At 40.0% G+C, this 23,982-nt stretch overlaps 1 protein-coding gene across 1 annotated transcript in view; it reads left to right on the plus strand.

Moving 5' to 3' along the window:
- OXCT1 (3-oxoacid CoA-transferase 1) overlaps positions 1 to 23,982 on the plus strand; it is a gene marked incomplete at both ends in the record, with an annotated part of 86,322 nt that overhangs the window by 16,355 nt on the left and 45,985 nt on the right. Inside the window, 4 exons of the mRNA XM_079548108.1 lie at positions 2,669 to 2,804; positions 5,512 to 5,661; positions 8,821 to 8,927; positions 15,654 to 15,714. Coding sequence (XP_079404234.1) covers positions 2,669 to 2,804; positions 5,512 to 5,661; positions 8,821 to 8,927; positions 15,654 to 15,714 — 454 coding nt within the window. The remainder of the gene's footprint in view (positions 1 to 2,668; positions 2,805 to 5,511; positions 5,662 to 8,820; positions 8,928 to 15,653; positions 15,715 to 23,982) is intronic.

Genomic DNA, 23,982 nt, shown 5'->3' on the forward strand with positions numbered 1-23,982 from the left:
ACCTGTGTAGTTTCCAAATTGATTGAGTGTGCATAGAAATAGGTTGCCAAATCTTAAAACAATCCCTGTTATTGATGCGGTTGGGAAGCCTGACTTCATATCTTTCTTTGTAGTAGTTTCGAGTATTGCGGTAGGAAAGGAATAGCTGGTGCTGGTACTGCTCAGCCCCTTTTCCTTCTCATGCAACACTGGAACCAGTACTGCAATGCTTGCAGGCTTGAAGAGTGTTGTGCTATTGTATCAGAGTGTGAGTTGGGTTGGGTGCATCCTGGAAAAGAGGGACAATGTGATCTCGTTAGTGACTTTGGGTTAGTGACTTTCAAAAGCATCCTCCTGCTCACCTGATTCTCCTTGAAACTTAAGGAAATAAGCTTCTCACGTACTGAGGTGCTGAAAGTCTGTGTGAAGTAAGCTTATGCTCTTTGTTGATCCATTTGTGTTTGTGGAGCTTTCTGAAGTGTGAAATGCTATTTAGTACGTTTAGTACTATTTAACTGAAATACTGCAGTTTTGTAAGCTAATCAAACAGTATTAAACTTCGGGATAGAAATTAAATACTGCTTTTCTAGAAAAAAAGTGCATGTGGTAACTTTTTGAATCCGGCCTTTTGAAAGGATGCCAGGAGTGTGTAGCTGGAATGTTTAAAATCACTCCTAAATTGATGGAGTGTTAGTGTGTTTCCTAGGTTCTTTCCTTTGATCTGCACATGTGTATTGTACAAAACAAATACTACCTAGCTTACTCAGCACCATGACTGGATTTTTAAGATGATATTTATTTAATTATTTTTATGTGCAATATAGGGTTGTCTTGTTGTTGTTGTTGTTCTTAATATTACTTTTACATACCTTATTTATATGTATTCTTTCCTTCTTTCTTTTCCCCCCATTGCTGTAGTATGTAACACCATTGTTAGGAGATATCCCTAACAGTAGTTGGAATAGTGCATGAAGAATAGTAGTCTGAGGCATTACTTTCTTCTGTGGCCACTGTGGTAAGAATTAATTTCTGACAATCTAGAGTAGTAGAACTCTTGTAGGTGAAGAATACCAGGAGAACAAAATTAATATTGAGAAGAGATATATTTTATTAAAGCAGTTAACAATTTTTTTAATTGTAAGTGTTTTCCATAGGGTGTTTATAATGCAAACACTGGATCTGGTTTCTTTTAGGACTCTTAATATTTTTCACTATTTCTTATTCTGAAATATGAAGCCAGTTGTGAATAATTGTCTTATTGGGTCGAGACAATTGATGGCAAATACACATTACTTTTGTGAGCTGATTTTGGGTTATGGCATCTCTTCTATAGTGAGAGTGGAGGACCAGAGTTCTCCACTCATTTGTTAGAGACCAACAGAAAAGTAGAAGAGCTTGTACCAGTTTGCCAATATCCTGCATAATGTATTAGAAACAGAAAATAAATGTTTGTAATATGGTCTCTGTTTATTCCTGCTTTTATATCATAACATAATGGTTTATCAAATTAAAATAGCTTTTTTTGCAGATTCCCTTTGTCACAAAAACTTCATGTTCTTGTCCTATCTGTGTGCACAATAGAATGACAGAAGTTTTAACAGTGCTCAAGATTGTCTATCTTGAGAAGATTTGAATTTAGAAACATTTAGAGGAATTGGAACTAAAGGATATTTGTTATGTTTGGCATTCAGATTAAACTGGCATTGTTAAAGACAACGTATATGATAAAATCCATGGAATGGTTTGTATTGAAGGAGACCACAAAGATCATCTTGTTCCAACCCCAGTGTCGCCTGAAGGGTTGCCAGCTACTAAATCAGGCACTAGATCAGGTTGCCCAGGGCCCCATGTATCCTGGTCTTGTTCCCCTCCAGGACTGGAACATCTGCAGCCTCTCCAGGCAGCCTGTTCTAGCACCTCACCACTCTCTCTGTGAAAAGTTTCACCTGGACACGTAATACAAATCTCCCCTCTTTTAATTTCAAACCATTCCCCCTTTCCCTAGTGTTCTCTATCTGTGTAAAAAGTTGATATCCCTGGACGTGCTCAAGTCCAGGTTGGCTGGGGCCCTCTGCAACTTGATGGATAACAACCATGTCCATGGCAGGACATGGGAACTGAATGGGCTTTAAGGTACTTTCCAACCCAAACCATTATGTAATTCTTTAATTTTCTTGATTTCAATGTTAATGTCTCTTGCTACAGTAGACAATTTCTAAATAAGAAAGTGAAATATTTATTGTTACAATATAAATATTCTTTTGATTTTGGTACAGTCCAGCACTATAAATGTATCTTTCTTCTTGAGCTGCTGAACAATCATTTTAACTGGCAATTTTATGTAGGAAGAGTCTAAACAAAAATTTAGTTTTGTTTACTAAGAGCCAGTTTGTATCTGGTGTGACTCTTAGGTAGTAAGGTTTTTTAAAGGAGCATTTGTGTAACATATCATCACTTGTAAAGATGGTGTTTATAGCTGTTGCTCTTCAATGCCTTAGAGGGGATGACGTCTGAGAAATGAATTCCTAAATATCAGTATATTGGTTTTGTGTGTCCGTCCAATTCCTCATGTCAGAAATCCTTGAAGATGGCTCTACCCTTTCTATTTAAGTCATTAAAGTTTATCAATGCTTTGTACACAATAGAACTATTTTAATCACCCAATATTGCCTTGTGTTTTTCTATGCAGTGTTGACAATTTTGGACTTGGTCTTCTGCTTCAGACTAAGCAGATAAAACGCATGGTATCATCATATGTTGGAGAGAATGCTGAATTTGAACGCCAGTATTTATCTGGTGAGCTTGAAGTTGAACTTACACCTCAGGTAAGTAGTCTATCCAGAGCTGTGGTATGTTTTCAATGAAAAAACGATTAGAATGTTCCTTAACTGCTTTTTAAAATTGATGTGCAATCTTAATGTTTTCTCTGTAAAAACAGGTGGAATTTGCTGTTTTAGGATCGTTAAGTTATAGAGTGCAACTGTGAGATTAAGAACTGATCAGTTAAATTTTGTGATTTATGGCATGTTATGCCTTACATTCATCTGAAGTAAATATATATACTTATCTATGTTTTAGCACAATGTTTGTTTTTTATAGGACCTTTTGGATGGTAGATAAACAGGTGAAATCTGTCTGCTGTGGCTCATACAGGGGAACAAAGATAGAAAATCCCTGTATAACCAAGTGATGGTAGCTTTGCGTGCTTTTGGGGAAAGTGTTTGAGCAGTATCTGCCATCTAGTGGGTAGGATTTGAAAGAACAGACTTCAAATTCAGAATACCTGAAGTTTTTTGTGCTTGTTAGTTAAATCTGTGTTAAATCTCAGTATGATCCAATATTTACAACTTCACTTTATAGCACCATAGCTTTAAGTCATGGATGTCCAAACTTTCAGCTTTCCTGGGCCACACTGAGTGAACAGGAATTGTTTTGCGCCACGTACACAAGGGCTGCTCCAAAGTAATGCCTCCTGTGTTTCCATGGAACTATAACTAATACAAAGAGCATAACAACAATATTTGATAGAGCAAAATCTCAACTACAAAACACTATTTTTCAACAGTCACCATGATTAGCTCTGCATTTTCAGCAGCAGTAAGCTAGAGCCTGCATGCTGTGCAACTCCGTGCATTCCATTTGAAAATTCTTAGGCAATGTGGCTATGTCAACTGAAAATGGAGTTGCAAATAAAAAATCTTGAAACCTGTTCTCAAGTTCCTTGATCAAAACAGAAAGCACGGCTATGTATTTTCTGCTGTTCTCAGCACTGTGTTCGGCCAATGAATCAAAACACACAGCTCTTTGGTGTGAGTTGAGCACCCTCCCTGCACCCTGGTGCAGTTCGGACAGCACTCATTACGCACTGATGTTTGTCTGTTGCAGAGTGGTGCGAGAGGTCGGGCTGCTCAGTGGTGGGGGCAGATGATGGCACAGAGCAGGGGCCGGATCACAGTGCCAGCTGGGGTGGGCTGCATGTGGACCACAGCTTGAACATGACTGCTTCTAGTGTTTTAGCACTGCCAAGGTACTTGCATAGCTAGCATACAATACAGTCTGAAATTGTGAGTATCAGTCATATTCTGTTTAGATCTAATTCTGCAGCATGTTAGTGTGAAGCAAAGCCTTTGAACTTTAAACAGTTATTCATTTAAACCATTGGGAAGAGCAACAGTAGTAAAGTTTTGTGAAGAAGTCCTTGGCCTACATTTTTTTGGTCTGTCTCTAAGAAGCACAGGGGTGGACAGGAAATCTCTATACTCTGTCAGCTGGCATGGAAATAAGCAGGTACTTCTCACTTTTCAGAAGTCACAGTTTTCACCACTGTGTTACCTCAATTCATCTTTTCCATCCTCCTACTTCATGTTTGGTAATTCCATCCAAAAGATCTTGTACTCCTTAGGCTTGTGATTTGCTTTGTGGAATGCACTTGAGAGCTGAGTAGATCCTGAGTGACAGTTGTGGGTCTGCAGTCCACACTGGTGAACAGTGAATGTCAGTAATGTGTTAAGAGATGCAGGGATTCTATATGTTCTTGTTAAGATAAAATAGCCTTTTGGAAAATGCTGTTTGGATTTTTTTATGACTTCAGACAAAACTGGAGAGCGCTATGTCCTTGTTTTGCAGTGAGGGAGAGGTCATGGTGAGATCTAGAAATGCCAGGGCTGCTTGAAACTCAGAGCTCAGTATCATTGCATGGTTTATAACTGTCTTTTTTTTTTTCTGTCCTCACTTTGCAACCTACAAGAATTCACTGTATTTCTTCCAGAAATTACTGAGGAAAACACAACCCATGTTTTGGAAGCGGTCGTGCATGATAATTGACTGTGATTGGCCTTTTCTTGCTTGAAGTCCAGAAAAAAATATTTGGGAAAGGACATCAGTGAAAAGCAGGCAGATACAACTTTGACCATCAGTCTGCAATGAATGCTAACAAAGAATTTGAGTTGTTAGTATCTATGTAGTGGATGAATATAGAATACAGTACAGATGGGGCATTCAAATACATTCAAATCAAATAGTTCTGTCAAGTTTTGGGTATTCTTTGCAGATGGTATCCAGACCACTCTTCCTTTTTCAGTCTATTGAGTGTGACTCTTTCAACTTGAAAAAAGGAATTTGTTTAATTATCCAACACCTTAAGAAGAAGTTAACATATTGAACTGATGATAAAAGTTAAAAATTCTTACCATCCATGTAGGAAAAAGAGCTCTACACTCTTCTAAATAAGAGTGATGGACTGGGAAAAAAGCTAAAGGAGAGGAGTTGCATAATCCTGGTAGTTGACATTGAGTTGAGTTACAGTGTGCTCTTGAACATTTGGTGACCAGAAGTAAAGCATTTATTGCCATATGCAGTACCAGTTCCACAAAGGAGAGCTAGAGTGGGAAGAAGTAGTGCATGTGGTGGTCTGCATAGTACAAGGTCAAAGTTACAAATAACATAATATATAAGTAATTCCAATCAAATAATTCACCTGAGTTTGATCTGTTATTTCTAAATGACTAGGTCTTCAATGTGTTTTTTCCACAGGGTACACTTGCTGAACGTATTAGAGCAGGAGGAGCAGGAATCCCAGCGTTTTATACCAGTACAGGTTATGGGACACTGGTGCAGGAAGGGGGGGCACCTATCAAATATAATTCAGATGGCACCATTGCTATTGCTAGCCAACCAAGAGAGGTAAGATGTCAATCTGTTTCTAGCAATCTGCTTTTGAAAATGAATTTCTTACAGAATTCCAAGATAAATGGCTGTTTAAGTTTTTTTTCTGGCCAAGTTTAACTTCACTATGTTGGATTAATGGTGTGGCTTGGTACTAGTTACATTGATTGTCCTCCTTCTGCTCATTCCTGTCCCCTGAAGTGTATCACAGTTCTTGGAGCATTGAGTGACTTAACATCAAGAAACTGACTCAGGTGAAAAACTTTCTTGATTCACTTTGCCCAATTCTCTGGCCATACCTGCAGCTGTACTCAAAGCCTCAGCGTTAGAAGAGACTGGACATTTTCTTGTTAAACCACAAAAAGCTCAGTTGACGCATCCAGGAAACGTTCGACAAAATGAAATGCTATTTAGTGTGAGTGTTCAAAATTACAAAGATATCTCTGTGATCTCCAACAGAGAAACATGAACTTGAAATTAGGTGGAAATCTTGAAGAAGGGAATAGGTTTCAGGTACTATGACTGTGTTTGAAGAAATGAGGATGAGGTTAGCGCTCTGAGTTCTCATTATGCTGCAACAGGTGTAATCTCTTACTCAAGAACATCTTATGGGTAAAGATAATGTTTGTTTTTATCATAGAATCATAGAACGGCCTAGAGCGAAAAGGACCACAAAGATCATTTCATTTAAACCCCTCTGCTATGGGCAGGGTTGCCAGCCACCAGACCAGGCTGCCCAGAGCCACATCCAGCCTGGCCTTGAATGCCTCCAGGGATGGGGCATCCACAGCCTCCTTGGGCAACCTGTTCCAGTGCATCACCACCCTCTGTGTGAGAAAAACTTCCTCCTAGTGTCTCACCTAAACCCCCCTGACTCAGTTTAAAACTATTTCCTCTGGTCCTATCACTGTCAACCCATTTGAACAGCCATTCTCCCTCCTCTTTATACACTCCCTTGAAGTACTGGAAGGCCACCATGAGTTCTCCCTGGAGCCTTCTCTTCTCCAAGCTAAACAAGATCAGTTCCCTCAACCTTTCCCCACAGAAGAGCTGCTCCAGCCCTCTGATCATCTTAGTGGCCCTCCTCTGGACCCACTCCAAGAGCTCCACGTCCTTCTGTACTGGGGGCCCCAGGCCTGGATGCAGTACTGCAGATGGGGCCTCACAAGAGCTGAGTAGAGGGCGACAATCACCTCCCTCTCCCTGCTGCCCACTCCTCTTTCAATGCAGCCCAGAACACAGTTGGCCTTCCGGGCTGCAAGCGCACACTGCCGTCTCATGTCCAACATCTCATCCACCAGGACCCCCAAGTCCTTCTCCACAGGGCTGCTCTCAAGAGGCTCTTCACCCAGTTTGTACAAATACCTGGGATTGCCTCAGCCCAAGTGCAGCACCCTGCACTTGGCCTTGATGAGCCTCATTAGGTTCACATGGCCGCACGTAGCCATCCTGTCTAGGTCCCTTTGGATGGCATTGATTTATGCACTGATATTTTCATTATTGAATCATTACAATAGTTGTTTTTCCTTGGATTTCTTATTATGGCATTATGATATTTTCCTATTTGAAGGAATCTTGTTTGTTGAACTACCTTATGGTTTTGATAAGAATTTTGTTTACCTTTAGTATTTGTTAAGAATACTTCTTGTTCTTCTCAGTCTTTTGCAAAGCCAGTAACATCTCTTATGTGACTTGACTGAATCAGTGTAAAGTGCAAATAACATATCATAAATCTCAAATCTGCCTCCACAGGCCCACAAAACTAACTTTTGATATGCTTTTACCAGATTTTCTCCCCTCTGATAAGTATTAAATAATGCTACAGCAGTACTGTGTATAATCTAACATTCTGTATTGTTTAAATAAATGCTGCTCAGTGTATGTATGTTTTGTGTCTTGTCTACTCGATGGCAGCAATCACCAAATATTCACTGCATCTTTTCTAGGACAATAAATTGTTGTTTTCTTTCTTCTTGCTGTTGTTCTTTCATTTCTGCTATGATTCAATGCTATACCTAATAATGGGAATGCCTAATGAAGAGATTAGATATTGATTTTCCTGGGTATATCTGTGTTGTTTGGAACCGAGGTCTTGAATGTGAATCCAGTAGATTTAAGTAACTCTCATTCAAAGGCAGATGAAGAAGAACAACGTTCTTGAAGAAGCCACATTGTGGCTGGAGGATCGTCAGTAGTTTCAGGCTCTTAACAGAGAACTTGTGAGGGGAAAGACAGTTCATCTAACTCGTCTTTGGTAGATTGAACTCCCTCCATGGAAGTATGACCATGTCCTATTCTAATTGTTTAGCAAAGTCTTGTTGGACATCAGTAAACTAATGGATGCAAAAATGAGCTTACCCCTGTTGAATTTTCTAATTTGAATTCAATTCTGATTCTTTTCTCTAAAGTGGTTCAGTTCTGAGCTTCTCTTGTGAATGTGAAGAAAATGTAATTAAGTTTAAAATAATCTAGTGATGTCTGCTAGAATACTATTTTCTTAGACTTAGTTTTCTATGTGGGATATAATTCATGCGATATTTTGCTTCCCAACCCCAATTGTTATGAGAGATTGTGTGTCTCTGGTCTCTAGTCAATCAGGAGAGTTTTTGTCTTGGAAAAACAAAATTTTGTATTTATTCTTGAAAAATGCATTTCGTTTTACAAAGCTGCTAGCATAGTACCTGTTCATCTGCTACATGTTCTGACTTTCTGCACATTATTGTTACAAGTATTGATCATAAAGATAGTGAGAACCAAATGAAATTCAGCCTGTCAGATGATCTGAATCGTGTACTCAGAATCAAATTTTCTTTATTTAGATTTGAGGCTTCTGCTGATGGGCAGTGATTACAAAGCTTTTCAATACTTCTGCTTTAGCAATTTGTTTTTTAATTATTTGCAAAGAGCATGTCTAATTCCAGTTGATGGAGTGGTGGAATATGTATTTTATTCTGTTCTGTGTATGGTTCTTCTGGTATTTTGCTAACCAGACACCTTAGGATGAACCAGAGGTTTATTACCTCTTGGTGCTTTTCTGTGGTTATACACTTGATCTACATTTATTCAGATAGAATTGCATTAAATAAAATAGTTTGTAAAATCATCCCTGCAAAATAAATACATGAGAGATCTATTTGAAGAAATCTACATCTCAATATTGTACTTTTTTTTCTGCAGGTGCGAGAGTTTGATGGTCGTCACTTTATTCTGGAAAAGTCCATTACAGGAGATTTTGCTCTCGTGAAGGCATGGAAGGCTGATCGTGCAGGAAACATCATTTTCAGGTATGACTTGTTTACTAGTTGGAAAACCTTTTTTTAATTGTTGAGATTACAAAAGATAAGAAGCCTTGTCTCGTGTGATGCCAAAATAATGTCTTACTGATTTCAATTTCTTTCATGTTGTCTTTCCTTACTGTCAAATTGTACTGCTATTAAAAAAAAAAAAGCTTATTCTGATCACACAGAATCACAGAATCACAGAACTGTAGGGGTTGGAAGGGACCTCCAGAGATCATCGAGTCCAACCCCCCTGCCAAAGCAGGTTCCCTACAGCAGGTCGCACAGGTAGGCATCCAGGCAGGTCTTGAACATCTCCAGAAAAGGAGACTCCACCACCTCCCTGGGCAGCCTGTTCCAGTGCTCCGTCACCTCACTGTAAAGAAGTTCTTGCGCATGTTTGTGCGGAACTTCCTATGCTGCAGTTTCCAGCCGTTTCCCCTTGTCCTGTCTCCACTCACCACTGAAAACAGTCTGGCCTCGCCATTCTGCCCCCCACACCTTAGATATTTATAGACCTGGATCAGGTCCCCTCTCAGTCTTCTCTTCTCAAGGCTGAACAGACCCAGTTCACTCAGCCTTTCCTCACAGGAGAGATGCTCCAGGCCCTTCACCATCTTCGTGGCCCTCCGCTGGACTCTTTCCAAGAGATCCTTGTCTTTTTTGTACTGGGGAGCCCAGAACTGGACGCAGTACTCCAGATGAGGCCTCACCAGGGCAGAGTAGAATGATGATGTCTGAGAATTCAAACGCAGTATTAAATAAAACATTAGTAGTTATAACTTTGGTCTGCTATTCCATATTCATAATGTTGACTGTGGAGAAAGGTAGTGATGTTGTTTCTTTCCATTTTTCTGTTAATTTGGGCCACTTTTATTGTGCAGCTGAAGGCTGATACAAGAAGTGTAGGATCATGTATATCAGAACAGAAGGAAGCTAAGTCAGTTTTCTGACCAGATAGTGTTGTGAATGCTTGATTCTGTCCTCAGAGAAGTGCATTTTAAGTTTGTTTGTTCTCAGTTGTCCAGGGGGTGACATCATATGAATTTAAACATCTACTGTATGGGAACTGCTGAGTCATGGCCTGAACCTCTGATTAATCACCTGAGGCAAGCCATGAGCCAGCCAGAGGAGCACAGGTGAAGGCAATTCACCTGTGCTGCTGGAAGGGGTGGAGCCTGGCTCCACCCCTCCTAGACCTATTTAAGAGCTGGCTACCAGAGGGGAAGGATCTCTTCTGGAGATCCCCTCTCTTGGTGTCTTCTGGTGAGCTCAGCCGAAGGGTAAGCTCTTCTGCTTATTCTCTTTGTGATCATTGTCTACCTTGCTTGATTCTCTCGATTATATTGTGATTACAACATCTTGATATCTGTTGATTAAACAACTATATTGCAATTATAGCATCTTGATTATACATCTATTTAGTGAAGAACAAAGACACTACACTAGAGATAACGTAATTTATTTGGGCTGTTACACTTGTCCTCTGTTTTTTCCTGAACTGTAGCAGGAGAGATTTGCATATGTTTAATGCCTGGTTTTTATTCATTTGTTTTATGGCTCTCAGATGATTAGGTAAGTGTTACAGCAATTAGTTGCAGTTTACTACATGAAGGTGCTGAATAATGCAGTTTTTTGTTGTATATATTGAGAGCAACAAGGAGTAAGTGGAAAAAAAAAATCTGTATGAAAGATAGGGGTTAGAGTACTGTTTTGTAGATGTATTCAAGTATATACATACACATGTATTTCCATAACTGCATTTTTTCTATGCATTATATAGTTAATGTAATATTAAAATACTTGAAAAATGAAGAGAGAGCTTAATTGACCTAACTCTTAACACAGAATCATAGAATGGCTCAGCTTGGAAGGGACCACAAAGATTATGTAGTTCAGCCCCACTGCAGTGGACATGGTTGCTGACTGCTAGATCAAGCATTAGATCAGATTCCCCAGGGCCCCATCCAGCTTGGCCTTGAACAGTTCCAAGGATGGGGTATCTGCAGCCTCTCCTGGCAGCCTGTTCCAGCACCTCACCACTCTCTCTGTGAAAAATTTCACCCTGACATCTAATATATCTCCTCTTCATAATTTCAAATCATTACCCCTTCCCTATAATTCTCTATGCATGTAAATAGTTGATTTCCCTCCTGTTTATATACTGGAAAGCTCCAATGAGGTCTCCCTGCAACCTTCTCCTCTCCAAGCTGAACAAGCCCAGCTCCCTCATTCTTTCCCCACATGAAAGGTGCTCCAGCCCGCTGGTTATCATTTTGGCCCTCCTCTGGACCTTCTCTGAAAGCTCTCTATCTTTCTTATGCTGTGGGCCCCAGGTCTGGGCGCTCTACTCCAGATGATGCCTCAGAAAGGCATAGCAGAGGGAGACAATCACCTCCTTTTCCATGCTGGCTTGCTCCTCTTTTGATCCAACCCATGATACAGTTGGTCTTTGAGGCTTCAAGTGCACACTGCTGACTCATGACCACCTTTTTTGTCTACCAAGATCTCCTATTCCTTCTTTACGGGGTTGCTGTCTAGTTCCATGTCTAGTGCCATGACCCAAGTGCAATACCTTTCACTTAGCCTTTGTTGAGCCTCATTAAGTCACATGGGCCCACCCTTCAAGATTGTTTAGGTTCCATTAGGTAGCATCCCTTCCTTCTGTAGTGTGAGCTGCACCACTCAGCTCAGTGGTCATCAGTAGGTCATCAGTAAACTTGCTGTGAGTGCACTTGTTCCTACTGTCTCTGTAATTGATAACAATATTGAAGAGAGATGGTCCCAAGATGGATCCCTGGGGTCGCTACTCATCACTGGCCTCCCTCTGGGCATAGGTAACTAAACAATTTACAGAATCACAGAACTGAAGGAGCTTGAAGGGGCCTCTAGAGATCATCGAGTCCAAAGCAGGACTCGATCATCCCCTTACTAAAGCAGGCACCATAAACCAGGTTGCACAAGTTGGTGTGCACGTGGGTCTTAATATCTCCAGACAAGGAGACTCCAAAACCCACTAGGCAGCCTGTTCCAGTGCTCTGTCACTCAAACTGTGGAGAAGTTCTCATGCACACTTGTGTGGAACTTCCTATGCTTCAGTTTGTGGCCATTTCCCCTTGTCCTGTAACCACACATTACTGAAAAGAATCTGGCCTTGTCCCTTTGCCTCCCACACCTTACGTATTTATAGACACTGATCAGATACCCTCTCAGTATTCTTTTGAAGGGTTGTGATCGATGGTTCTTTGTCAGGATAAAGGCCAGTCACAAGTGGTGTCCCCCAGGGGTTGGTCTTAGGACCAGTGTTCTTCAACATCTTTATCGACACAGATGATGGCATCAAGTGCACCCTCAGCAAGTTTGCAGATGACACCACGCTGAGCCGTGTAGTCAAGACACTGGAGGGAAGGGAAGCCTGTCTAAAGGACGGGTTGGAGAAGTGGGCCCATGTGAACCTAATGAGGTTCATCAAGGCCAAGTGCAGGGTGCTGCACTTGGGCTGAGGCAATCCCAGGTATTTGTACAAACTGGGTGAAGAGCCCCTTGAGAGCAGCCCTGTGGAGAAGGACTTGGGGGTCCTGGTGGATGAGATGTTGGACATGAGACGGCAGTGTGCGCTTGCAGCCCGGAAGGCCAACTGTGTTCTGGGCTGCATTGAAAGAGGAGTGGGCAGCAGGGAGAGGGAGGTGATTGTCGCCCTCTACTCAGCTCTTGTGAGGCCCCATCTGCAGTACTGCATCCAGGCCTGGGGCCCCCAGTACAGAAGGACGTGGAGCTCTTGGAGTGGGTCCAGAGGAGGGCCACTAAGATGATCAGAGGGCTGGAGCAGCTCTTCTGTGGGGAAAGGTTGAGGGAACTGATCTTGTTTAGCTTGGAGAAGAGAAGGCTCCAGGGAGAACTCATGGTGGCCTTCCAGTACTTCAAGGGAGTGTATAAAGAGGAGGGAGAATGGCTGTTCAAATGGGTTGACAGTGATAGGACCAGAGGAAATAGTTTTAAACTGAGTCAGGGGGGTTTAGGTGAGATACTAGGAGGAAGTTTTTCTCACACAGAGGGTGGTGATGCACTGGAACAGGTTGCCCAAGGAGGCTGTGGATGCCCCATCCCTGGAGGCATTCAAGGCCAGGCTGGATGTGGCTCTGATCTGGTGGTTGGAGACCCTGCCCTTAGCAGGGGGTTGAAACTCGATGATCTTTGTGGTCCTTTTCAACCCAGGCCATGACTCTTTTCTCAAGGCTGGACAGACCCAGATCTTATAGCCTTTCCCCAGGCCCTTTATCATCTTTGAGGCCTTCTGCTGGATTCTTTCCAGAAGATTCTTGCATTTTTTTTTTTTTGTCCTGGAGAGTCCAGAACTGGTCACAATACTTCAGGTGAGGCCTGAGCAGGGCAGAGTAGAGGGGGAGGATCACTTTCCTTGTCCTACTATGGTCAGTGCAGTTATTCCTCCCCAGGTGCAAGACTCTATACTTGCAACTCTACACTCTATGCATTCCTTACTCACTTAATAGTTCAGCTTTCAAATTCATATCTCTCCAGCTTAGAAATAGAGATGTGGTGTGGGACCATGTCAAAGGCCTTGCACAAATCCAGGTAGATGGCATCAGTCCCACCCTTTGTCTGCTGATACTGTCACTGTTGTAGAAGGCAACCAGATTGGTCAGGCATGATCTGTTCCCTGGTGAAGCTACTAGGCTGTCTTAGATAACCTCTTTCTCATATGTGCCTTAACTTGTCTTCCACTAGAGTCTGTTCCATCATCTTCCTGGGTACATTTGTGAGGGTTGCCAGCCTGCAGTTTCCCAGATTTTCCTTTCAACCCTCCTTAAAAATGGAAATGATGTTTCCCTTTTTCCAGTCACACCATGACTTTTCAAATATGATGGAGAGAGCTCTTCAGGAGTAAAACCTTTTTCTTTCACAGGAGACAACTACTTCTGAAACAATTTTCTTAAATCTAAAACAAGTTCCTCTCATTCAGATTGTGTAAAATATCTATCTTCCTCCTTATCATGAGCTCCTTGAAGTATTCAAGGCTGCAGGAGGTTATCCCAGAGCCTTCTCTTCTCCACCCTGAATAACCCCAGGTCCCTCAGCCTTTCTTCAGACAATTGGTGGCCGTAAATAAGCATTTTGAACAGAGTTGCAAGCTACCCCATTACCTCTTCTCATTTCCATGCTGAAATGTTTCTTCTAGTAACTTTTTACCTCTATTTAACAATAATTTTATGTTAGTTTCTTTTACTGTCAGATTATCCAGTATGATCTTGAAAGCATCTTTTGCTCAGAAAAGTAGTCACTTGGGATGACACACTGAACTCTTTATTTCTGTCTATCTTCTCCCATCTAAATTAATTTCCTTGCTATTTTAATTCAGTTTTGAAACTTTATTTCCTTTTTATTTTCTATTCTGCCTGGTTGAAGGATTGATTTCCTATAATCACTACTGCTAATGCTGTATTCAAGAACTAAGTAAAGGATATAAACTCAAAATCTTTTCTTTCATACTTTTCTATTCTTACATTCATTTGTTTTAACACAGCCACAGACTGTCCCTTCTGAAGAGTCTGTTAAAGACTTCACAGATTATGTGTATTGCCAATAAAAGAGAATTTCTCAAGATATGTGTTTTGGGACATCGCTTCCATTCTGTGGGTATCTGCAGTAGGAATTAGTGTAAAAATGCATGGCACGTTGGGATTTGGTCGTTTCTGTTCCCTACCCCTCCTGCAGCCACGAGGTGGCAGCAGCATCTCAAAGTTCAGCATAGATATGCCATTAGGCATGGTCATTAGACAAAGGGGTGCAAAAATGAGGAAAAGGTATTGGGAAATAAGAATGGTCCAGAAAAAAAACCTGTCCCTATGAAAAGGGGGAGAAAAAGGAGATACTGACTTATTTGGTGTCTTGTTTTCATGCATTTTGAAAAAAAATAAAACCAACAAAAGCAGAATTCCACCTTTTAAGACAGTGAAACCCCATCAAAATACACATTTTTTTTCTTAAACGTTTTGCTCCACAATTTTATTTCCTTTCTGGAAAGTACAGAAGGGCAGAAATGGATCACTTGTTTGTTCCTCTGTCTAGGATGTTGGTGCATATCTCAGCATGATTATATACATATCATGTCTTGCTTTTACTCCCTGGAGGTTCTTTTCCTTGTTACAGAAGTCCTAAGTGGAAATACTTAGGATTAATGCCAGAGTCTTGCATTGGGTGCCAAAACTAGAACAGCTGTTTCAATCAAGAGAATTTAATTAAGTTTTCTACTGTGCAAAATGCTAGTCTAAGTCCATGTAGCTGCTTAGTCTAATTTATGAAGACATGTAGGATTTGGGATGGTGTGCTTGCTTCCCTGTGGAGATGATTTTTATTCTTTGTGCAGAAAAGTTACATGACAGTACTTTATACAGCCCAGCTTGCTGCTGCTCTTGAATCTGATAAATGATATCAGTAGCATTCCCAATTTCAATTGGACAATGTGTTGATTAAAAGTCAAAAGAGCTGTAAATATTCTCTGATTTAGCAAAACGTAATTTTATTTTTTATGTATCTTAGACATTATGGCATATTTTTTTTCCCTTATTTCGATTAGACTTTTAGATGTTCAACAGTAATATCTGTGGTATTCATATTTCAGAGATTCTTGTATCAACTTGGTTCTGAAATGTGTTTACTTCTTAAGTTTTACAAGTTATAATTTTTATTTTTATTAATTTATTTATATTTCAGGAAAACTGCTAGAAACTTCAATCAACCAATGTGCAAAGCTGCCAAGACAACTGTGGTGGAGGTAAGGAGATGAAACACAGTAGGCTCTACATCCCTGTAGTCAACAAACCCCTTTGGCTTGCATGCCATTCTGGGGACAGAGTTCTTTTTTTTAAATTAGTTGGTGAATTTCTTATACGGAACTGTGGTCTAATCTGTTCTCTTGGACTAGCTCCTACTGACCTTGTGTTCAGTTTTAGTGATCAGTTTATCGCTTTTCATCTGATTATGGCTTGGACTTTGTTTGCTGTATTGAGCCTTTGAAAAGTTTTATATTTATTAACTAAAAAAATATGTGGATTAAAGAAAAAACAGAAGACTTAGCCTGTGCTTGAGGCCTCTTGTGAATTCTCTCAAGGAAATAAATAACAAAGATTATTTATATAAGACCTGATAATAAACACATAACAACATATATTGAGCATATCGTGGCTTTATCATAGACAAGGTCTCTAAAAATAAATAATGTCAGTCAAGTAGATGCAGGCATTTGGTTATGCCTTGTGAAAGAAGTTGGGCTAGGTTACCTATAATTTTCTTCCAGTCTTTCAGTCTTTTATCTTTGTTGTCTAAAACTATATGGAGCAGCCTATGTTGGAGGTGACATGAAAGTTGTTGGAACTTAGTAATATTGGTGACTGCTTTGTTAGCTTTTTCTCATCCCACAGGAAGGAGAAGAGTGAGCAAACAACTGTGTGGTGCTTAGTCACCTCCTGGGTTATACCACTGGTATAACTCTCTGGTAAATTCTTTATACATTTAATAAAAGCCAAATATGATTGACAGTAAAATGAAAAGAAACTTTTGTAGTGCACTTTCAGTAAATTGTAAGAAGAGTGTTGAACTGGAAGTGTCTCTTCTTAGTTCATGTTCTTGTTTGTTTGTTTTTGTAAACCTCCAGAATAAGATATTTGGTACAGAAACATCCCCAGATAACACATTTAGGGAGTTATTTCTTGATGTAGTATAATAGCAAAATATACCATACTATAGCATAATATACCATAGAATTTGTTAAGTGACTACTGACTTGTGAAAACTTTATGAATTTTTACAGCTGTTTTTTTCAGAGAGGCTTAAAAGTGTTTTTCCTTTTGGAAGTGAAATAAAAAATCTTTTTTATTCCCTTCATTCTAGCTGCTCGCTTTTCATACTTAAGTCTGGTGCTTAGAGAATCTGAGTAGATCAAAGTCTTCCACCTGCATGCCATTTCATTTTCCCTCTCTACTCTTCTATCCACATGTAATAGTGTAGAATTTTCTTGACAGGGAGCAACAACTATGTGACATTTTTTTCTTGGCATAGTTCCATGTAATGTTTGAAAGATCTGCCTTCAAGTTTGTCCGTCTTTGATCTTGGTGCGGCTATATACTGCTATAACTGACATGGTTTGGCAAGATAATTAGTATTACTTTACAACTCTGTACAACTAATTAATGGGCAAAGAGGCATAAGCAGAGATTTAAGAGAAATTGCTAGGTAAATACAATACCTCGAGTTGACTTTTAAGTATCTTTCTTCTGAAATGGAGTTCAAAATGCTGTATTCAGGATTTTAGAGTTCAAATTCATAGTGTTGAATAGAGATGTCTCAGTACTGTATCTGGAGTACTGAGGGTTATCAGTCTGCGGCTGTCTAGGGCTAATCTCAAGATAGCTGAGGTGACTGCATAAAAGTTCATTGGGCTTCTTATCTGCATTGTTTGAGGCTGGAGGGTGAAATTCTCAATCTCACAGAGAGATAGGAAAAAAAAAAAATTCAGTAGGCCAGTAATTCAGATTTTCCCTTTACAGCTGGGGTTCCTGATACCTGTTCCCAGCTTTTTTTTTCTTTTTTTTTTTTTTTTTTCCCCATCCACAGACCATTTAACTTAATGTAAACAGGCAGGAGTGGAGATTTGAAGCCATCCCTGGCACTGTGAGCTACAGGTCAGACCTGTCTCCAGAATAATGCAGTAATAGCATGGGATATGCAGGACTGCAGTTTCTCAATCTGACGTTCCCTTTCTGAGTTTGAACTCGGAGCTTTATTCTTGTACAACCAGACTCATGATGGCAACATCTGCTTGTCTAGTACAAAGCACCAAGCTGAGGCTACCTACGTAACTAGGTAGCAGAAATAAAAAGCACATCCTTCTGTGTTTCTGGTTTTGAGATTTTTCCGTTTAAAGTGAATGCTGTAGATACACAAAAACATGATTTGTTAATTCTGGTAGCTACTCTGCTGGGTTACTTGTTTCCCTTCTCTGCTTGTTTGTGTACTTCCAGTTTTATTCAGTCTTTTGGAAGCAGTCTCTTTTTCAGTAGTAGAGCTTTGTCAAGCGTTAAATTGGAAGGATGGATACTAGGCTATTCACCATCCCTGAATGTGCTGAAAAAACATTTGGATGTGGTGCTCAGGGACATGATTTAGTGGAGTGTTGCTAGAGGTAGAGGGTAGTATGGTTTGGCTGCATTTGAATTTGATAATCTTTAAGGTCTTTTCCAACCTGAGCAATTCTATGATTCTATACGAGTATGTCTCTGTTCGGTTCTCTCAAGTACAGTGAAACAGTATAACTTGAATTTTGGGAGTTAATTTTGATCAAAAAATGTATCCTGCTCTGACATGAACAAAGTAAAAGATGGAAAACCTATCATTCTCTTTGGGCTTGTTCCAGTGGTTAATCGCTCTCACTGGTATAAATGTCTTTTTACTGTAATTAATTTAGATTCCATCCAGTGCTTTTGCTCTCTTCTGCTAGATTGAAAACCTTTCTGGAGCTGGCATTTGCTTACCATGGGATAACTTCTCAGTTCTGCTGACGTGATAAACAGATCGAAGTCTTAATGATTCTAATTATAAAATATTTTCAGCCCTACCCCTTTTATATCCTCCTCTTTCTGTTGTTTTCTGAAACTTCACAAATGTGACCAACAGAAATGTCTTCAGTACTGATAATAGTGCTGTCAGCTACTAAGGTAGAGTTATTTTTCTGCCCAGTTCTGCTGCATTCCTGCTTGTGCACCCCCAGACTCTGCTGATCATTTCATGCGGGTTGCCTAGGCAGTTAGCTGCTTACATCTTGTTAATAATTTTCTGACATACTTTAAGAAAGGTATAATTAATGATTTCCAGCATGAATTCTTTAATTATGACAGGTATTTATTGTTAACAGATGTTGTATTTTGCTTTAGAATTATCTTGTGTTCTATGATAATGTTTCTGTCTTAGGTTTTATTAGTCCACCAGTCTTTTCCCAGATCCGTTTCAGTGGAATGACACTAGACTTAGTGAGATCTGTATTTCCAAGGGGATATAAGTGCTGGAGATCCAGTCTTAAAGTGCAGGAGGAATTGATTGCATTGGTTAACCTGTTGTAAGATATCTTGTGGAGCTGAGATCTTTTGACATGCATGCACAGTAGAAAATATGTTTTTCTTTAATGTATTAAATATGCTTGAGTTCAGGTCAATATGGCATTTTACTCTGTTCAAGAATGGGAAATATTATTTTTTGTGAGAATTTGGAAGGTAACTTGGCAGTGCTTCCTGATGTGGAGGATAAGAGCAGAGCAGTGGTTCACAGAATGGTAGCTGTTGCTTACTTAAAAATACTGTTTGTCTTAAACAAAGCTGTCTGTGTTTAGAGAGGGCAGTGAAAGAGGCTGAAGAAATAAGGCTGTGCTGTTGTCGGTTAACGTCTGTTGCTCACAGATGAGGGTTATGGATTTTAAAATTTACCTTGAACAAATTTCTGGTTGAGATATCCGAGCTTCAGCTTTGTTTGTCCTGACAGACCCCCAGACAGGGGGTCCTGATGGATGAGAAGCTGGACATGAGCCAGCAGTGTGTGCCTGCAGCCTGGAAGGCCAACTGTGTTTCTGGGCTGCATTAAAAAAGGGGTGGTCAGCAGGAAGAGGGAAGTGATTGTCCCTCTCTACTCAGCTCTTACGAGTGGTTGGAAACCCTGCCCGTGGCAGGGGGGTTGAAACTAGGTGATGTTTGAAGTCCTTTTCAGCCTAGGCCGTTCTATGATTCTATGGCATAATGACAGTGCTGAAGAGTTTGAGGGATGATTTTAGGCGTAGGTTTTTATTCTCTGTCCTGGACAAGTATACAGACATCTGTAACAGCCCCACACATCCTTAAGCTGCGTCTGTTCCCCACCATTGTTCTGTGTTGTGAGATCTCCTGAATGCAACTCTGGCATAGCAGTTTGAGATCTCAGCCATGGCCATGATGTGTCTGTGAGTGGCAACATTCAGTATATTTCGACATACTTATTCACTGTTTGAATATCCAGTTCGAATTATTTTCTTTATCAAATTGCAAGAGGATGGTTAAATGTATCTGTCTGTGTAAACAGCATTTCCACCTCAAATAACATCACAAGAGGAAAAAAGAGAATGTACTTTCTCATGAAAATACATTAAATAAAAATCATTAAACCCTGTATTTTATCTCTGGTTGCCTGGTAACAACACTGCCACGTCAGTGAGCGTCATTATCTCAGGTACAATGGTTTGTGCACTGAGGGACAGAAGCGGGCTGAAATAAGCCATTTGTATCCTGTTATCTGTACTAAATAACAGCATTGCATTTTATTGAGGAAACTGAAAAATTAACTTTTTTTTTTGTTGTCTGTTTCTCCAAATGCTTTAACACCAGCAAAACTCTCCTTGTTCTGCACAGCCTTCTTCTGAGGAGTTCTGCAAGGCTTTTACATAGTGTCAATTTATAGTTAAATGCCTTTACATACTATTTTAAGGTGGAAAAGTAATCTCTTTCCTCGCCCTGGTGCTCCAGCGATAGAACTCAAGCCAAACCCTTTTACAGGAAGCCACTCTCAGTTTGGGATAGGCTCTGGCTTTGCACTAGGATTTTATGGGAGACTTCAAATCAGGATTTGAGATCCAGAAGGATGTGGAACAAAGGCATACACCCTCCTCTTGGACACTTACTGATCTGTATTGATATAGCCTTTTTCATTAGCTGTCTAGGTACTCAGGGATGACTGTACTTAGGGGTTGGTTGGTGAAAGCACCGCCAGTGGACTACAGTGGACAAATGTTTTATTTGGCACAGAATGGACTCTTGACCTTATTCCCTACCATTGTCACATCAACTCTTAGCACAAATGACAATAGAAATGTAGTTTTCTTATATATATAAATGCTAGTGTAAAAAAAAAAAAAAGTTTGGATGTGTATATATATATATATATATATGGAAATCTTTGAATCTAAAGCATCTACGGGTATGTCAGTACATACATAGGATGAGAGGATTGATATAACTAGGTTGTGGCTGCATTCTGAATCAGAGATGTTTATGGATGCAGATTTAAGTAAACATGAACACAGTTTCTTTAGGATAAAGGAGGATTGGAAGAGTAATAGAGTTTCACTTTGAACACAATTGGCACTATCTCGAATGCAGAAAAGAAAAATGACAGGAAGTGAGAACAAGGTCAGGTATCCGAGGCAAAATATTAAAAGTGCAACCAAACAAAAAAACATAGATGCATTGAAGCAAACTCAAAAAAATTCAACCCAATGCAAACTAAAGAAAATGTGAAGGTAGCAGGAAATCATTAGGAATACATACATAGTGGGCTGACCAGAGACTCAATCAAGAGAGTAAAATTAACAATACAGCATACAAAGAAAGCTGATCAGTTTAAAGCTCTTCCTACCTCAGTTTTCAGTAATATTAAAAAGCATTTTAGCTGTTATATACAGAAGGTTAAAGAACAAGTCTGAGTAGGGATGGAGTTGAATTGCAGGGGTTATGTCTTGGAGAAGCAGCTCATGGGAACATTTGCGTACCATTGCTAGAGTAATTTTAGTTTGGTAAAAGGAAGTCCACTGTCAGACTTCAGTGCTTTTTTGTTGATGTTATTGCCCTTCATGGTATTTGATTCCTTCCTAGTATCTGTGTATATATTAATCATAGAATCATAGAACAGCTAGGGTTGGAAGGGACCTCAAAGATCATCTAGTTCCAACCCCTGCCATGGGAAGGGTTGTCAACCACTACATTAGGCATTAGATTCAGTTGCACAGGGCCCCTTCCATCCAACCTGGCCGTGAGCACCTCCAAGAACGGGGTAACCTCTTTAGGCAGCCTGCGCCAGTGACCATCTTCTCAGTGAAAAATTTCCCCCAACATCTAATCTGCATCTCCCCCGTTTTAGTTTCCCCCTTGCCCTATCATTATCTTGCCTCCTGCTTATGAACTTCCTTTAAGTACTGGAAAGCTACAGTGAGTTCTTCCCAGAGTCTTCTCTTCTCCAGGCTGGACAAGCCCGTCTCCCTCAGCCTGTCTTTGTAAGAGTGGTGCATTCTTGTGGCCCTCTTCTGGACCCACTCTGATGGCTCTGCATCATTTGTGGGCTGGGGTCTGCACATGGGGTACTTCAGATTGGCCTCATGAGTGCAGAGAGCAGAGGGAGACGATCCCCTCCCTCACCCAGCTGTCGCCTGTCTGTTGGTGCAGCCCGGGATTCTGCTGGCCTTCTGGGCTGCAAGCACATAGTGCTGCCTCATATTCAGTTCTTCATCTACCAAAACTCAAAAGTCCTTCTCTCAGGGCTGCTCTCAGTGAGTTCTTCTCGCAATGTGTACGTACAATTAAGTTAGCCCTGACCTAGGTGCAATATCCTGCACTTGGCCCTGTTAAACCTCATTAGGTTCATGTGGGTGCACTGTTTAGGCCTGTGCAAGGGAGAATGAGACAGCAAAACATTTTTACAGCTATTGTGCAGATCATCTTGAGATGTTTTGAGAAGCATTGAAATAAACTGGACAAGATGAGATGTACTTCAAATGTGTAATTACAGTGCATAGCATATTTGGTTATCTACCAGTTGTTGTGGGAAAAGAAAAAAGAAACCAACCTACAAAGCCACCCTTAATTTAGCTTTAGGATCTGGCATAGGCTTTCTATCAGTTTCATCAGTGCACTGACTTCTCGGCAAATGTTATCATCTACTGATTGACTACAGACTTGCTTTAGCATATTCTTTTTGAATGTTGCATTTGTTCTTAATATGAGTGACAAGTATAAGAGGATGTTTTTCATTGAATATTATATTCATCACATCAGCAATGATTTTCTGAAGCTGACTGCTAAGTAAGATCATGATATTAACTCAAGAATGTATCAATTTAAAAAGGAAAAAAAGAAAAACGATGCAAAGCTTTCAGCACAGTGTTATGTAGGGAGGTAAAGCTGTCTGAGTAGCAGTCAGTAACAATCTTATCTGCTATGAATTTTAACCATTTAGCATTCAGTACTCCAGCAATGAAGTGCCAAATCTGAACCCACATAATTAGAAGTTTATTCTCTTGAAAATCAGAAGCATGTAAGAAGGGTAGCTTTGTCGGTTGGTTTCTTTTTCTTGTTTTCCATAATAATTTGTGGAAAACCAAATATGCAACACATTACAATTACATTTGAAGTACATTTCATTATCAGTGCTCACATTCTGTGTCATGAGGATTTGAAAATGAATAGGTTTTAAATATACTATAGATTGAACTTCTCATTGTAATAATACGTACAGTGAATCTGTGGTAATTCTTATGCCCTGTCATGTTTCAAATGTGTTGATCAGTGAACAATTTCTGTCTTTGTTTAAAATCACATTTCACATGATTATTTTGCTAAAAAAATGCTGCAGTGAGAGTTTTAGGCATGATTCAAGGAATTTATTTGCATGTATGTTTCTGTTTATATCTTAAAGCTTGGATTTTTTTTTTATTGTGCTTTTAATAACTTTTTGTCATTTCTGATAGATTCCTAGCAAAAAAAAAGAAAAAATTGACATCCAAATTGAAAACATTAGAAAAAGATGGTTCACAGTGTGAGTAATACCTACTAGCATGAAACATGCATTTTATAAGTGGCCAAAATACTGAGTTTTAAAAAGCTGCAGTCTAGTAACTATTAATGCAGTGAGAATTTTTGAGCAGTCATTTGAATCAGCAGAACAGATTTTAATCTTTTCTTGCCGCACTCTTCCCTGCAAGTGCTTTAAAAACAAACTACTCAGTGAAGGTGATGATAGCTTTCTAGTACCTGAAGGGGCCCTACAGGAAAGCTGGAGAGGGATTTTTGTAAGAGAGTGTAACAAGAGGACAAGGGGAAAATGGCTTTTAACTGGAAGAGGGTAGATTTAGGCTAAATATTAGGAAGAAATTCTTTACTGTGAGGGTGATGAGACACTGGAACAGGTCACCCAGTGAGGCTGTGGATGCCCCCTCCCTGGAAGCATTCAAGGCCAGGCTGGATGGGGCTTTGAGCAA

The sequence above is a fragment of the Tetrao urogallus genome, assembly GCF_951394365.1.
Source record: "Tetrao urogallus genome assembly, chromosome: Z".
NCBI classification, from domain to species: domain Eukaryota; kingdom Metazoa; phylum Chordata; class Aves; order Galliformes; family Phasianidae; genus Tetrao; species Tetrao urogallus.